Source organism: Vidua chalybeata, chromosome 2, assembly GCF_026979565.1.
Source record: "Vidua chalybeata isolate OUT-0048 chromosome 2, bVidCha1 merged haplotype, whole genome shotgun sequence".
In the NCBI taxonomy this organism is placed as follows: domain Eukaryota; kingdom Metazoa; phylum Chordata; class Aves; order Passeriformes; family Viduidae; genus Vidua; species Vidua chalybeata.
In genome coordinates this window covers 25,549,510-25,566,119 of record NC_071531.1, presented here as the reverse complement: position 1 = coordinate 25,566,119, position 16,610 = coordinate 25,549,510, and the positions used below count along the sequence as shown (strand labels likewise).

General features: G+C 35.6%; 1 protein-coding gene across 2 annotated transcripts in view; it reads right to left on the bottom strand.

The window, feature by feature from the left end:
• Positions 1-16,610, bottom strand: part of ATP11A (ATPase phospholipid transporting 11A) — a 114,045-nt gene that overhangs the window by 41,965 nt on the left and 55,470 nt on the right. For both annotated transcript variants that reach the window (XM_053935388.1, XM_053935389.1), the window contains exons 2-7: positions 14,365-14,487; positions 6,510-6,599; positions 5,304-5,384; positions 3,708-3,815; positions 2,196-2,324; positions 1,582-1,685 (exon numbers count right to left, since the gene is read on the bottom strand). In XM_053935388.1, the coding sequence (XP_053791363.1) occupies positions 1,582-1,685; positions 2,196-2,324; positions 3,708-3,815; positions 5,304-5,384; positions 6,510-6,599; positions 14,365-14,487 (635 nt within the window). The remainder of the gene's footprint in view (positions 1-1,581; positions 1,686-2,195; positions 2,325-3,707; positions 3,816-5,303; positions 5,385-6,509; positions 6,600-14,364; positions 14,488-16,610) is intronic.

Below are 16,610 nucleotides of genomic sequence, written 5' to 3'. Positions count from 1 at the left end.
TACACTGTATTTGCAATACCACTGTCCAAGTGGACAATCTAATGCAAGGGGGATTAAGCTGGACATTAGGGTTCTCAATGGTAGAGGAAACTGGGGAGCTGGTGGGCCTGTTGCCCCGAAATGGAACCTCTGAGGCTCATACAACATGGTAGGGCCACATCTGAAGACAAGAATGTACAGTTGGCTATGATGCATCACAATACTACAAGCTGACTACCAATAAACGTCTTCATTATTTTTGTGTCAAGAGCTGTCCCAGAGAATTTCACCATCTATAATAGCATGAGTTTCAATTTGCAGTCGTTCACTTTGAGAGCCAAGTATTTAAAAAAAGGATCAAGCATGTGATGGACTTGATACTCTAAAGAACCCATTCTCAAGCAGATTTCTAAACCAGCTTCTAATCACCAAGATCAGACAAAAGAGATGCCTTCACACCTCAGAAATAAGCAATGTTTCTTCTGCATCTTCCAACAGTATTTGCTGCCAAAAGAGTGCATTTTACTTTGACATCATATTGTTTTCAGTGTATTATTTCAGCTATTTTTTACTGTGGCAGAAAAAAACAAGTGTTCCCTCAATGGTATAGGACTTCTTTTATTACTATTAAGAATCCTCAAAAGGGGCTTCTCAAGATTTCTCATTAGGTTTAGTGGAATTGTGTACAGCTCTTTTGTAAAATACTGAGTACTGTACGACTTTATACAACTATAGATATTTTTCTTCATGTTCTGCATTAAAGTGTTTTCCTAATCATGATGGCTTCATGCTGTCATTAGCTGGTATTCCAAAGCCTATGGTATGAGGCTCACAGTTAACAACAGCAGACGAAAATCTGTATTTCAAATAGTCAATTTTTTTCTGGCTGACATCCTGTCAGATCTGATTAGATAGACAGTGGTTTTACTTTGTAATGTGACTGATGAAGTCCTCTACCAGGACTAGAAGTGCTTGCCATTTACTTACTGTTCATTTGTGCTAGAATGTTAGTACCATTTTCAATCTGCAGTATCTTTGTAAGAGTCTTTTTAAGCCACTTCAGCATTTTGTGAGTGTTATTTTAGTTAAAACTAGATAATGTAATTTGTAAATCCACTTAACTGGGCACACATAAATAATACAATACTTCGCAATACACTGAAAGCAAAGGAGTGAATGCCACAGGCAACTTCTCCGTATTGTGGAACACTCTGTTCCTCTGCAGAACCTCACAAATGGTATGTAACAGAGAGGGTAAGGGTGCCAATATCCAGAAGTATACTAATATATTAAGTATTAGTAAATCTTATCTTCTTTCTTATTTTTGTATTAAAAAAAAAAAAAGAAACTGAAGTTTTAAAATTTTCACCATGTTCCTCAGTGGACTGCTTTGTGATATCCCCCTTTGGAAATCACTACCCCAAGAGCACACCTAGGGAGCTACCTGCACAAAAGGAGTATGGATGGAAGACCTACCTGACTTCAAGTTCACTCTGGGGCTCACTCTAACCAGAGAGATGCAGCCAGTATCCTTTCATTATGATTTTTTATGATTTATTGCTCAGGTACCTTAAATGAAACAGGTAAGAATTATTGTCTTACTTATAAAGGTCAGGCTGAGGTTGTTCACATTCAATGGTAGCATGTAGTGCATCGATTTCCTGTTCATTGTGAAATGCCTTTGTGTCTTGAACAGCATAGTAAGTCTGGAATCAATAAAAACATGTAAATAAAATAAAAAAGAACAGATACACAAGACAATCTGTACAGACAATGCAGCTCAGCATGAAATTTACTAACTTTTATCTAAGAGCTCATAATTCAAATAAGCATCATCTATAAATGCTCCTATTTGGGCATCTTCTTACATGGTCTTTTCCAACCTTGTTTTTTAATGATTCTACACTTATGTGCAAGTACCTTGCAGTGTACTCATGAATCAGGTCACCATGAAAGCGTATAAGTACAAAACATTATAGTATTACCGCTGCAATCTGCATGCCTATACTGGACACAAACAAAATCACAAATAAATGTCTCAAAACTTTTCATAAAATAATATTACTTTTAGAGAAATGAAGTCAGATGGTAGAAACATAAACTACACAAATGAGTGTACCTGCTTACACATATAGGCATGAAGTCATATTGCGATCTGTGTCAAAAATTAAAAGCAAACTTTGCCTTATAAAAAAAAATGTAGAACATTTAATTACTTTGTGACTGGATTCACCATCCAAACTAGTTGTTGTAACAAAACATGTTCCATCTCCTCTACTACTCGATAGGAATATTAAATCACATGGGAATTTTTCATCTTCTTTTACCATTACAATATCTCCAACCTAAGGAAAAAAACACAAGAAAATAAAATGCATGTATGTAGCACCCCAAATTTCAGATTTCCTAATGTAAATATTTTGAAAATTCAACGATTTTTATTTACACCAGGATTTTACCACAAGAGTAAAAAACTAGCTATCTCTGGAAAACTGAATCATACCTTGTGGAATGACTGACATCTACTCTTTCTGGCTTTCCCCTCAGGACAACCACCCTGCAACTACTGTCTTAATAAGTTTTGCAACATTATTTGAGAGATGGAAAATATTTTCCTTGTTTTAAGACTAAATACAACAAAACTGTTTCAAAAACAACAGGAAATATGAGCTGCTCTTAGAACCCTGGAATTAGTACACCTGGAATTCTCAAGCATGTGATGTCCTATTTTTTTTTATTACTGGGAAGCCCTAGGCAGAAGCTATCACACTCAAATGGAAGGTCACAGCAGAAAGCCTGTGAACACAGTTCATACACTTATGCCCAAAAACAGCAGAGCAGAAAAAGACATCCAAACAAACATACTAAAACTAAGAAAATTCCAAATACCTATCAAATTTTCTGAGTTCTAAAGAAAATAATGTTAAGAAGTTAATCTGCTCACAAAAAAAACCAAAAAAAAAAACAAGCAGCAAAAATTAATTTTTGAAAATATACCAAAAAGGGAATATAGCAGCATTACAAGGTCAATGAAGAGATTGTGATTTGATGGGTTTTGAGAAAATATTTAGAATGTGTTTTGTCTGTACGTATGCATGCATCTCTATACGTAGCACTGACTGTCACAATCTGGCTTAAATAAATTATTAATGTACATAATAGTAATTATACCCCTTCTCAGAGAGTGTTCAAGGCCTGGTTAAATAAGGCCCTGAACAACCTGGTCTAGTGCAAGGCGTCCCTGCCCACAGCACAGGGATTGGAACTAGGGTGATCTTTAAGGTCCCTATCAACCCAAAGTATCCTATGATCATGTGATAATCATAGTGGACAGAAAATAGAGAAAAGATAAATCATGACAGAAATTCCAAGTTAAAACTGGAAAATGAAAGTAACATTTACGGAAGGAGTTAGTTAATTCCAGTTAAGCAAAACAGCCTGATAAAACACAGCAATAGTAACATCTAAAAATAAAATCTTAGAATGATGATAAGTGAGATTTATCTAATTTCATTAGACAGTTTAACTTATTAGGAGTTTAATTTTATAAAAATATTTTTTTCAGAGACATACAACTAAAAATTAGTATAAAATAGGTCTAATCATTAAATGCAATAAATGCTCTGCCATCATACTACATTTCTGTATAACTTGTTTTATGTGTGAAGTGTACAAGAAGGGTGAAGTAAAGTCTGACTCACAATACCTGCTAAGTTATAGTTACTTACTCTTAATTTTCGGCTTTGCTTTCTAACCAGTTTACCGTGCTGAATGAAATGAACAGGGCATTGATTTATTGCATTGTCAGCTTTATGTCGCAGCCAATCTTCATAACCCTATAAAAGAGTGAAATGGAATAATGCAGTAATGCACATTTGGCTATAAAGACACAGAATAGCTCTAGCTTGTAAGAAGAATTTTAAGAATTATCCTTGATCACTGTAAGGGAAAAATATTCTCACTAGGACAAATGAAATTGTGATACACGTCAGTACCAGCGTTGTACTGGATATCTATGAAAAAGAGCATTCATTATTACAATTAGTCAAAAAAACCCATTTCAATGGAGACATTTGGATGAATAAGGGCTCCTAAAGTGTAGGACAGTTTCTGGCATTTAAGTGATCATCTCTTGCTCATGATCTATTGACTCGAGTAAGTGCGCAGTACTTATAAAAGCAGTTGTCAAGAAGGTGGTAGTGTAGGCAATATATTTTAGAAGAATGGGACTTTATCCTGTAAGACGATAGACATGACATAACAAAAGGTTGCTATATTTGATGACTGTCATACAATTAAGCCAAACCTTTTAACTCGTATATACAACATATAGTTGTGAAGAATTTTGTTTCAAGAAACTTTGCAGAGTACCCTATTTTTAGTGCTCAATTACCCTATGAATTTGTGGTTTATAGAAGCAGACAAACTAAAGGATAGGCAATCTACAACTTTCTATTGAAAAGGCCCAGCCATATGACAAAGACTGGGACTGACAAAGTAATCAGTGCTTAAGAGATGGAAAATATCACTTGTAGTCCATAGCATTTTTAGATCTACATTTGAAAATTCAATGCAGAACAAAAGTATCACTACCATGGATGCTCTCAAAAATACTCTGGGAGCTCACACAGACTTTATAACTTTAGTGTAATATGCTTCCAGGGGTTGGTACAGCTCCTCAAGTAGGTCCCAAAATGTACACAAGCTGTTAGGAAGAAGAATCAAGGAAATACACAGAACTGCAATACCAGGCATAGCATGTCATAACCTAGGCTTTGGTATGTCACTATTAACAGTAGGACTTCTAAGTGTAACATTTAAAAATTTTAAGAGTGGGAAAGCCACAATAAAATACTAGCTCTTGCATGTATCACAACTATTGCTCACCAAGAAGTGCTGAATTTAACTATAGAATATACTCAATTATGAATAGTTACCACTGTAAAGAAAGAGAAACACAACTCTCCATAGCTTCTTTGAAGACTCATGAAGTCTGCATTTAGTATAAAAACTCTGAAGGCAGTAAGGTATCTCTTAAGGGACAGCTGAAATTATTCTGTTTCGTGTCCATCTGGCGTGGAGTTAACTTTCACAGGACAACAGTCCTGTGCTTTGTACTTGGGGCTAAGCCAGTCTCGGTTACATCCCAGTGTTTTGGCTACTACTGAACAGTGTCAGCATCAAGGCTTTCTCTTCAACCTTCTACCACAGCAGGCCAGCAGGCTGTGGTGGGTAAGAGGCTGGGAGGGGGCATTGCTTGGACAGCAAACCCAAATTGACCCAACTCTCTCTTTAGTTTTACTTTCGTTCACTACATTACTGACCTGTTTGATAGCTGTGACAGTGATGACAAACAGAAGTGGAAGTCCACTTGTGACTGGACTAGTAGGTGTATCAATAATTAACTGCAACAAAAAGAACAAGTATTTTCTGGTTATGTTTTTGTGAATGTAAGCAGTCAATCTTTCAAGTAATTTCATTAATATGTTACAGGACATCAAGGAATTTTAATTGAAAAAACAGTATTTCAATACAACTTTAAGAATGTGTACTATACTGATAAAAATTTGAAAACTGGATTCTGTAAGAAGATAAAATATTGTAGTTAGATCACATTAATATCAGATGTAAATGCCTCGTTACATCTGATTTTACTTGCCTTAAAGTGCAAGACTTTAAGGAAGTGTTAGATGGGAAAGCTGCAGCTTTGGACACAAAATTATGGAGCACCATTAGAAATTAGCATGGCACTGGATTTATATGTTATACAGTAGAGCTGTTCTTATGCACACAGACTAAATTCTGAATTATTGAGCTGGAACTTCTGCAAATACAAACAAAGAGGCAGAATTCACAGAGGGAGTGCAAATGACAAAATCTAAGTTGTGCTGGGAATCTGCACTGCTTTTTTTTGACAGAATTTGGTCTGCAAAGTAATGCAGCTTTTAACTTAGTAAGATTTTTATTATTTAACACAATAAGTGACTGTGACAGGTTCAGAACTAAGACGTCTATAAAGCAGCACACTAAGTATTCATGGAACTCATTTCAAAAACAAGTATTTATGTACCTCCCTAAGCAAGCATCATATCAGTACCTATTATTTCAGTTCTCATAGGCTTTGATCACAGTACAGTTGGAAAACTGCGATCGAGACATTATTTTGTTATAAAATATATTATTTTTGCAAAACAAAGAAAACTTTGTCATCAACAGAATTTATAGTAACTGTTTACTGATCTGGGTGTTTATTATAAAATAAAAATTACAGACATTCTTTTCAATTTTTTGAAGACATAGGTCTTGCCGTCCAACTAGTGCAGCTGTCAAATTCTCTTCAGATTAAATTCATACTGAGAACCTGGAAATGAAGTAAAACCTCTTTTGTCACATCATCAGTGTAAAAAGGGCTTTCTAGGCACAACCATTTACCTCCATGGTCATCAAAATCAGGTAATTTTAAAACCTTTTTCAACTTCTCCTTATTTTAGAAAGAGCACAGAACTTACTGGGAAATGGGGATAGCTTACCTGAACAAGGAAAATGATGAGAAAATAGAAGTTAGCTATTCTTCTGAATTGCTCAAACAAATTTTTTGGTATAAAGTTCCAAAACGTGTACTGAAAACAAATGCACACATTATGAGCGTTTGTGAAGAAAATAATTCACATTCAATTTTATAATTCACATTTCAAGATGAAACTAAACAAGAAGCAGCAGTGTTTTTGTTACTTAGTTTAATAATTTACTGAATTTGAATCTTAATTGACAATCACGTATTCTTAGAATAGTATTGTTTTCCTGAACTGTAATAATCTTTGTCCTAGGGACTGAAATCATTTTTATCTAGCAACAATACTTGTCCAGAGTTAGTTAGTTATGGAATGGTTTATTTAAAGCTGTTAATGGATTTTAAAAGCATCTTAGTAATTTCAAAGAGCACTTTTAATTCACTTTTATGTTGTGTTCACGACTCAAGATAGGTGGCACTCAGAGTTAACTACACTGTAATAGCAAGACAACTAAATAAATGCTGTTAGCTCTTTTGTTCCTTGGCAGGGACATAAAAATACTCAAGATAAACTACAGCGGTGAATAAGAGTAAGTGGCTGCATATTTCTGCACTGATCTTACAAATAAGTGTTGTAAAATGACATAAGAAGCAGTACATAAAGCTGCAAACAGAAAATGTAAAAACTTCAAATTTAAAAAGTCATGTTAAAGTGATAAAGGACCTTAACATCATCCAGTCCCCATCCCCTGCCCTGCAGCAGGTTCAACTACACTCTTTTTACACAGCTCACTCTGTAGCTCCAGCAAAACATTGCAAGGATTGCTTATTGGAACACATGTAAAAAAATGTCAGCTAAAATTGTGTAAAAAGGTTTGAAAAATAGGTTGAGAAAACTTACACTGTATCATCTTATTATCCAAATTATCCTTTGACACATAATAAAATGACAAGTCCAATAAAACTTTCATTTCAAACGAGATGGGGAAAGAAGCTTATCCTAATTTATTTGCTCTGTTACAAATGTGTCTTGTCTCCTCTTGGCAGATTGCACTTATACTTGCTGATAACCAAATTATTCCAAGAGCTAGACATCTTCTGAATTTGGCCCTGAAGGCAAAGACAGAGCTCCAGAAGGAAAGTACTCCCATTACATCTGAAGACAAAAAGTATCCATGAGAAACATGCTTTAAATGTATATGAAACCCTGTTACATAGAGCAATCTTTGTACTTCCTGGGTGTTAAAGCCTGAACATGTGTAGGAATGAAATGATGTTCTTCTGTTGTGTGCCAAAAATCAGTATCTATCCTCAATATGCTCTAAGTTACCACTTAGTCCTGCATAACAGCTAGTTCAGTATTAAATCACCTGTGAGCAAGCCAAAACTCAGGCAGGCAGACATGCAACAGCTAGAAATTCAAGTGTTCTAGTCTTGCAATCAGAACACTTTTCATCAGACAGGAATGCAGTTTGCACTACTCATTATCCAGCTACGTGGAATTTTCAAAGGGAATGAGTTACACTTGGTTATTTTTCCTTGCACAACAGTGCTGATCATTCAAAACTGCTATTATGATAGATGACCATCTGGATTCTATTCAATGACAATAATTGCATATTTTCAACATTACCAGGTCAGTTATCTTTATTTTCAAATTTTATCCATTTATTTTTTTAAGAATCTCTGCCTGCTGGGAAAGAAAAGTGAAAAACATTTGTTTCCATTTTTCTTTTTAGCTCTTTTTATAGAAATAATATATTTTCCATGGTAAAGGGTCTTCTGACCATGAAAAGTTCAATGATTTACACAAGCCCCCTCAAATCACCATTCATTAAATAAAAATGTAATGTCTTATGTAATAGTTTCCACTTTAAATCTCCTAGAGGGTTCTTTGACTAAATGTCTGGTAAGACCATTTTATTGTTAGACATTTAAAATATCTGATTGAGGAATCAAGTAAATCAATAAAAACAACAATCCATAAAAAGGTTGTTCACCTTTACCCTTAGTATCCAATCCTCCTCATATTCCAACCTTAGTTCACTCCTTTCCCTGCCAAGCTGTGGTCTACTGTTGCATCCCCAGTCTAGCACACCTCCACCTTTGATCAGCAACTCTCTTAGGTGAATAAAACTGAGTAATATGGGAACAAATCACTTTTATGGTTGAAAAGTGCTTTGTAAAATGGATGCTTCTTTAACACAGACTACTTCTTAAAACTTTATTTTCAATCTGACAAATTTTTAGCACTTTATGACTCTGCATTTCAAGCATACTAAGTATGTATTTATACTGCCCATTCATCTTCAACAGAGAAGTAATGATTTTTGCAGTTCAGGCAAGAAAGAACACTAAGATGTCTAGACAGACCTTCCCCTACCTGAGCCATCAGTAGCTCAGAGCAGTATCTACAAATGGGCAAGTAATGTTTAATCAACACAATCACTCCTCAGAGAGACAACTGAGGGGCTGCCACTCAGAACAAGATTTATCTCATGACTGCTGCATTCAAGGCAGTTTCTCTACCTTAGCTAGACAGGAATAAAACAAAAATTTTTAAAGGAAAACCATTAAAGCTGACCATATTAAATCCATCGGATAACTGTGCTGAGAGTTAGTACTATCATCTCTCTTCTTCAGATAATTTCTAGTCATACTCTTTGTAAACTCTTGAAAAGTAGTTTATGTATATTTAACAATCTTTTTTCTTCACTATAATTCACTTGAAGGATATAAGTTTATCCAAACAGTTACATACTATTTAGATAAGCTTTCAAGTTGGAGATGGCTTAACTGATCTTTTCCAAATGCTACAAAAGAACTACAGGCCAGAGCACAAGGGTGCTTTTTGCATAGGGGAGGTCATACATCAGACACAAAGTAGTAGTAATTATGCATCCAGCCAAAAGAACAACACATAATGCCAACAGATGCATCTGAAGCACTGTGCAAGAGTCTGTAAGACAAATCTGGTGTCAAAACAGCACCAAGTAGATTTTCTTCCCATTTATAATTGCAGTAGCACCTGCAGTGCTGGTGTATTTCTGCACTTATGAGCACATCCATAGTATTCCTGCTCATGCCCCTGGCTCCCTCTTGCTCTTTACTGATACCATCTTGCTTTCAGCTACAACACCTCCAAAGCCAGTCACACAAATTCAAAAATGTAAAAGACAGTGTTCTTGACACTGTATTTTGACCTTTCCATTTGGTATCCACATGCCAGAATTTTGGCTCATATTTCAAGCTTCTCTTTCCACCCTAAGAGGTAGATATTTTCTTAAGTAAAAGGAGAGTTTCTTAAGTAATCACTTTACATCAAAAGCTGAAGCTGTAAGAAAAAAGCACTTTGTACTGAGTTTTGTCAACACCTCAGTTGTTAAAACAAATTATTGGTTTTAAATAGTCACCACCTCTCTTCTAACACACCCTGATTTCACTCTTTCCACTCAACCTTTTTGACTGTTTCTTGTAAATGTTTAAAAGTACTAAAATAAAAACATCTACTATATTGGTTTAGCCCTGGTTTGTGGACGTCTTCCTATGATGATTCTCATCCTTTCTGCAAAACAAAATCCATCCCGAGGACAATAAAATCAGAATAGTATAGAGAAAAATTGATCTTGCATTCATTTGTGTCCATGGTGACTTCAGTTTTTTTAATGATCACATTTTTATATCAGTTACCAAGAAACAATACATTCTTAAAACTGCAAACTAGATTGCAGGCATGTGTGCATACTGTAGGATCCTTTGGGTGGAAAAGGACATTCAAGATCTCCTCAAGCATCTAGTCCCAACCTCCCTGCCATGGGCAGGAACACCTTCCGCTTGACCAGGTTGCTCCAAGCCCCATCCAAACCAACCTTGAACACTTCCAGAGATGCAGCATCTACAACTTCTCTGGATAACATGTTCCAGTGCCTCACCATTCTCAAGGTAAACAGGTTACTCCTATCCAGGAATTTTTGAAATCTTTGGCTCTTTCCTGTGGTTCTTTCTTTATGGGTTTTTTGGGAGGGTTGATTTTTTTTTTTCCCAAAAGCCTTAAGCAGCTGTAATTAAACATGTTCCAATGAACTCCATGTTGTTTCTTCCAAAAAGATGTTATTTTTCTGTACAATTTTCCCCTCTGTTCAAGAGAAATGTATGCATCCGATCAGTTTTCAATTCGTTCATTCCAGTAGAACAAGAAGTGCAGATCCGTACTTTGTCAACAAATTAGCTCCTTGAAGTATACAATTCTAGGAGAGTATTAGATTAACTTCAGTAAAAGGGAATTTGGATATTGAAAAATATTAGATTAATAGCAAGCTAAAAGCATCATCATGCCACTACATAAATCCATATTGGATGTTCTGTACATGATTCCACTGGTTTGGGGAAAAGGGACAGACCAAACCTGAGCAAAGGCATGGAGCAGCTTTCACATAAATAGTTATTGAACACGCTCAGGCCATTCCTCCTGGACAGGAAATATGGTGGAAGACCACCAACAGAAATAAGATTATAAACAGGGGATAACTGTATTCCAAAGCCTTGCATCTGACAAAGACTAACTCAAATTAGCAGGAAGTTTTAAAATAAAGGCTCATAGTTTCTTTTGGCAAACATTTCTACAGTTGAACTGTTCTTTATTCTGAGAATTTACATGGGCTTAAAAGGTATTGAAGGAATTCACAGAGGAGAAATTCATTAAAAACTACTAAATACAAAATTATATCCCCAGCACAATAACATGACATCTGAACCTTAAGGAAGTTTTGTACTAAAAAGTTATTTTATAATTTATCATTTTTTTCAAAAATCAAAATCCTGTTTCAGAAGGAAATTAGGTTGTTTCTCACTAAATTTTGGTAGCTGCTATGGCTGCCTAGTTTAACTTAGTTTCCTTTTAATTTGTAAGTTCCACCAAAAGGTAAATAGTATCAAAATGTGTATATTTTTTTTTTCAGAAAAAGGCAAGCCACCTCCCTGCTCAATCGATTATTTTCTTTCTTCTACATTTGAAACATTGAGATTTTTCTACCAGCTGATATTTTTCCATGCTGCAGCACTGTCATGTGATATATTCAATCAAGGGCACATAACAGCCACTTCAAAGGCCAACACCCAAGGCAGCTGAAGTAGCTAAAAGTTAAATCAACAAAAGGATACATGTTATAAAGGTCACTGTCTCTAGAAGGTAAAAGGAACTGCACACACAATCCAAAAGAAATGAGATTGTCTTCTACTACTTCAACATACACCTTTTGCAATATATTATTAATATCATAATTGAATTAACACAAACCAATAGAACACTTTTGTCTAGCCAGTGTCTGTCCCTGTATCACTTTTCACAATCAGGAATTAAGCAGACAGAGCTTTAACCACATTCCACAGTTACACTGCAATGTACACGAACTGTCCCTCTGCACTTGAATCAAAGTATTTCCTTGCTGACACCAGAAAGCCTCTGGTGGAGCATGGCAAAGTGTACCTTTGGAAGGACCAAGTAAAGTTCATATCACTGCAAGGTGATATCTTTTTCAGGGCATTATGACATGACATTTTTAGTAAAGCAGCATACAGACAGACAAATTGATGCCATTTCCTCATGCTTTTTAACTACCCTTTTTAGAAACTCAGTTTGTCTTAAATTGGTAAAGTCCGTACTTGGAAGTTTAGAGTTCCTCATCCTTGAAGAGCAATCATACACCTTCTTACATAAGCACTAAACACCTATAAAAGCCCAGCTGAAAGTTACTGTCTGTCTTGCTGATGAAAGATAAAGGAAGTATCCTTCATGGTTGAGGTAACATTAAACAGTGTGCTTGTAAGCATGTACCTTTACTCTAACAATTATGGATTTGCCATCTTAATTTTGCACATTTGAGCATTTAGTAGGAAACAAATGTCTGCATTCCCTATGCTGTAATAGGTGCCCCCTCAGAGGGTTCATAAGCAAGAAAGGGACAAGGATGGGTGAAAGGGTAAGAGGAAGCAGCTTACAGAATCAGAACAAATGCTAGACAAGTCACAATGGCGCTTATTCATGCTGTCTGGGGTGGAGTGTGGGAATATGAGAGTTCACTTGAAAGGGACAGCATAGGAAGTTCTCATATACAGGCAACAGTCATCAAGACAGCTTTCAGCAGTCTAAGGAACTGTTTAAGGTTATAAAGCATTTACATGAATTCTGTTCCCTCCTGAAATATCACCACTGTATTTACATCCACAAAGACAACCTACATTTTACTTTTTAAGTAAGTTTAATCAATAAACAGAAAAACTGAGAAATGTCTTGTATATATGAAATGTATTTCCTCTAATACTTTTTGTTTATGAAAGGCTATTTACAGGTATAGTTCACAGCTAAATAGCTTAACATTTAAAATATTTAACTGAATATGCTTTATATCCAAATAAAAATATAGTGAAGTCTCTGTCCTGAACTGGTTGAAGTCATATATCCTTACTAATTGCTGGCAGGGATTCCCTAGCTCAATGCATGTTTTAGTCATACTTTAAAAATCTCACTCTGCAAAGCAAAGCAGCTGGTAACTTCCACCAACTTAATATGTCAAAACATAGTTGAATAGGATGTTTTTATTTCAATAAAACTATCAGCAGTAACTTCAATGGCTTTATTTACATACATCTCAAATCAGATTAAAAAAGAAAAATTTTTATTTTTACTTACAGGAGTACAAAAATTTGCATTAAGCGTGTTTATTCTTCCATAATTCAAAAGGCAATACAAACCAATGCGTAGAGCATAAGATTTCCCACTGTACTTAATCTGTACAGAATGCCTCACCTGTCAAGCATTCTACCTAATAAAAGATGCCTAAATACTACACTGCTTATTAGTACACTTTCTTTGAATGAAGTATGGTAAGAAGGTAGCAAATAGAAAATCTCACATGAGAACTGACACACCATTTGTGAAAAGTCTGGCTTTCATAATGTTAATGGCTGGTAAGTGTTCAGGTGCATGAGGATAGTCACTCAGTTCCTTGAGATCACAGTGCTGCCAAGGTTCTTAAAATGGCTGAGGATTTGAGACACTATTCAAAAAGAAATTCCCAGTAAAGGAGATATTTTGAATTGATTATTTTGTATTAGCTGAAGGTGGGAGCTCATGAAGATTAAAATCTAAGTATATTGCAAACTTGGGAATTCTTGAGTTATTAGCCATACATCACCTGAAAGCATTCAAATTTCTATGCCACTGCAGTAAAAACCTTTGGCTAAAGAAAGCCAGCTGGAAAGCACCAACATCCCAACTGTTCACAAAAAGCTGGTGGAGCTTATGGAAGTTAAAACTTACTAATTGAGGCAAGGGACAACTAGAAGATTTCTAAGCAGCACAAATATATTACACTACCAAGACTTTAAGTGTGATGCACTTTCATGTGTATAACAAAGACTGTTGACAAAATCCCACAGGAACAGTAGGAGCTTTTGAAGGGAATGACACTTTGGGTAGAGAGAGTATGATGAATCTAAGTGCTCAACAAATTAAATTATTTCTAGTACTTTGAGGTATTGCTTTCCAGTACAAAGGATGCAGTCTTTCTTTAGAAAGATTTTATTTACCCCAGGATTGCCTCAAATGAAAATTGTTTTTTTCTTTGTTGAAAAGCTCATTATTACTCAAAGACTGTACTATACTAGGTACTACAGTAAACATGGGAGAAATTATTCTATTTCTATTCATTTTAGAGACAAATTAGCAATTAGTTTCTCTAGAAGATAATCTTCATTTTACCTTTGCAGGCTGTGGAAAGGAAAAATATACAGGAAGCCTAGGAAAAATCTTGAAGAAATAAACAAAGAATAACTTCAGCTGATTTAGCTGAATGAATGAAAGAAAATATTGGTACCTTTGATGAGACTATTCTATTATCTGGAAATCTCTGTGGAATGTATGCTTCAGCGCCTGGAGGTGGTTCACGATGGCCAACATAAATAGTCCGACTGTCCACCCAATTCTCTTCTCCAGCACACTACAGGGGGAAAAAAAGAGTTACTGTGTCAGTTCACTCAGCATTTCTGCAGTAACATGAGTCACACACTGAATTAACTAATCACATGCCTGACCATCAACACATACACAGCCAGCAGCACATGACCCCTCACACTTTTCTGTATCAGCTCAAGATCACCAAAACACCTAAAGCCAAGTCAAATGTCAAAACTCTGCCTTAACTGCACTTCACTTTCCCACAATGCAATGAAAGTGCATCCATGAAAATCACTGTTTTCTGTTTATAACTGAAAAAGGGGTGAATGGTTTAAGATTCTCAGTCAAATTAACATGTAGTATTTATACGTTTCTTACTCTTTTCACCACTAATAAAAATCTGTGCTAATTAAAATATTTTAATATATGACAAATTCTTCACATTTTTGAGACTAGCCAGCCATAACTCAAAATTTCATTTGCAGCAAAGCAAAACTCTATTCTCCTGAAATACTAGTAGTAATCATTTCCCCACATATGAATAAGCTTAGAGACTCTTAGGTTGCCAGGAGAAGACCTCAGCTTGTCAACTCAGAGCACTTCCTCTTCTATGAAAGTTGTAGAAAAAAAAGTAGGTGTGCTAAATTTTCACATTCACATCAAACTCCACCACATTTATAGCTTCCCCAAAATTACTATTTCTGTGTTCTTTTAACTGTAAAAAAAGTATAAATCACTGCAAAAAAGTATTTACACAAAACCAAAATAACCATTTTTTTTTCATTTAGAAGTTAATTTTTTGGGGAGACATGGATTATAAAATGACCATCTCTTAGTCAACAGTCTAATTCACACCAACCTTATGAAAAACATTTTTGAACACATTCCTAAAACTTGGAGAAGCCCAGTCATCAGCAACTTAAACATCATCATATGGTCAAATCTAGAGTAATTTAAATATGTCGTAAGTTAAACTCAAAACCTCTGCTTTATGTTGCACTGATGCATTTACACATTCTTTCATTAAGCATTATTAGACAGAAGCTTCTTTTCTGCATCCTCAACAGCTACATGTATTTAGTACATTAAATATGTCCTGAAAGTGCTCCTGGGCACTGGTGCTTGTCTGCCTCTAGAGGTGAACTGTCAGAATGACACTGAGCAAACTAACCCCAAACAAATAGTGTGACTTTGGTACACTATTTAGTACACCACAGCCAAAGCATCATTCCCCACAGCAGCTGGATGTACCTGTGCAGTTCTTGACAGAATTTAATCATACAGACATGGTTCCTTCTTTACTAACTAGTCTTAATGTCAATACTTATAGGTCCATTTACTTTACTAGTACACACTTGGCTATTAAGCCTAAAACAAAATTTAGTTCTCAAACTTAAAAAACATTCACCCTAACATTTTCTTCATCAATTCACATCTAAGTGATTTTTCCACTGCCCTTAAGTGCACCACATCCGAAGATCACTTTCTAGATAATTTACTGAGAAGAGACGTACAAAATCTTGCAATACTCTGCAGATTTGAAGCAGTTAGGCTAATAAAACAATTATCTCTGTGATGTGCATGACTTTCTTGAGGTTAGAGAGAACATCAAAAATATAAAAAGAAAACCTATCGGACACAGACTATTAACCACAAAATAGCTGAGTAGGAGCCATCAAGTAAAATGTAAAGTGAAGTAGAAGGATTAAAGAAAAGCAACTTCTGCCATCCCAGAAGTAGATACTAGGAGCAGACACAAAGGACCCAAAATCATTACTTGATTTTTACACATGACAGAAAAATGAAGGTACTATGTTCAGAACATACCAAAGGACCAAATTGTAATACTAGGCATAAAACTAAAGCCAAAAGTAAAGCCCACATCTTTCTTATGTGTTATTCAACTTCCAATAATTGGAAAGAGTCACTTTATACATTATATGAAGCTGTTCACAAAGGAAGTAAAAATGACAGCCCCCCATTAGACACACCAATGGCCCAGTCAGGGTTTATGCTAAGCCCTGTAACTGCCCCTACCTCAGTGGGAGTGCACACACATTTCTCCCATGCCACAGCTAGCACAGACTCAAAACTAGGACATGGGTCGCTATAAAAATTGCGTTGATTTTCCAGTCAGACAACTTCTCCCTTACCACCAAGTGGACT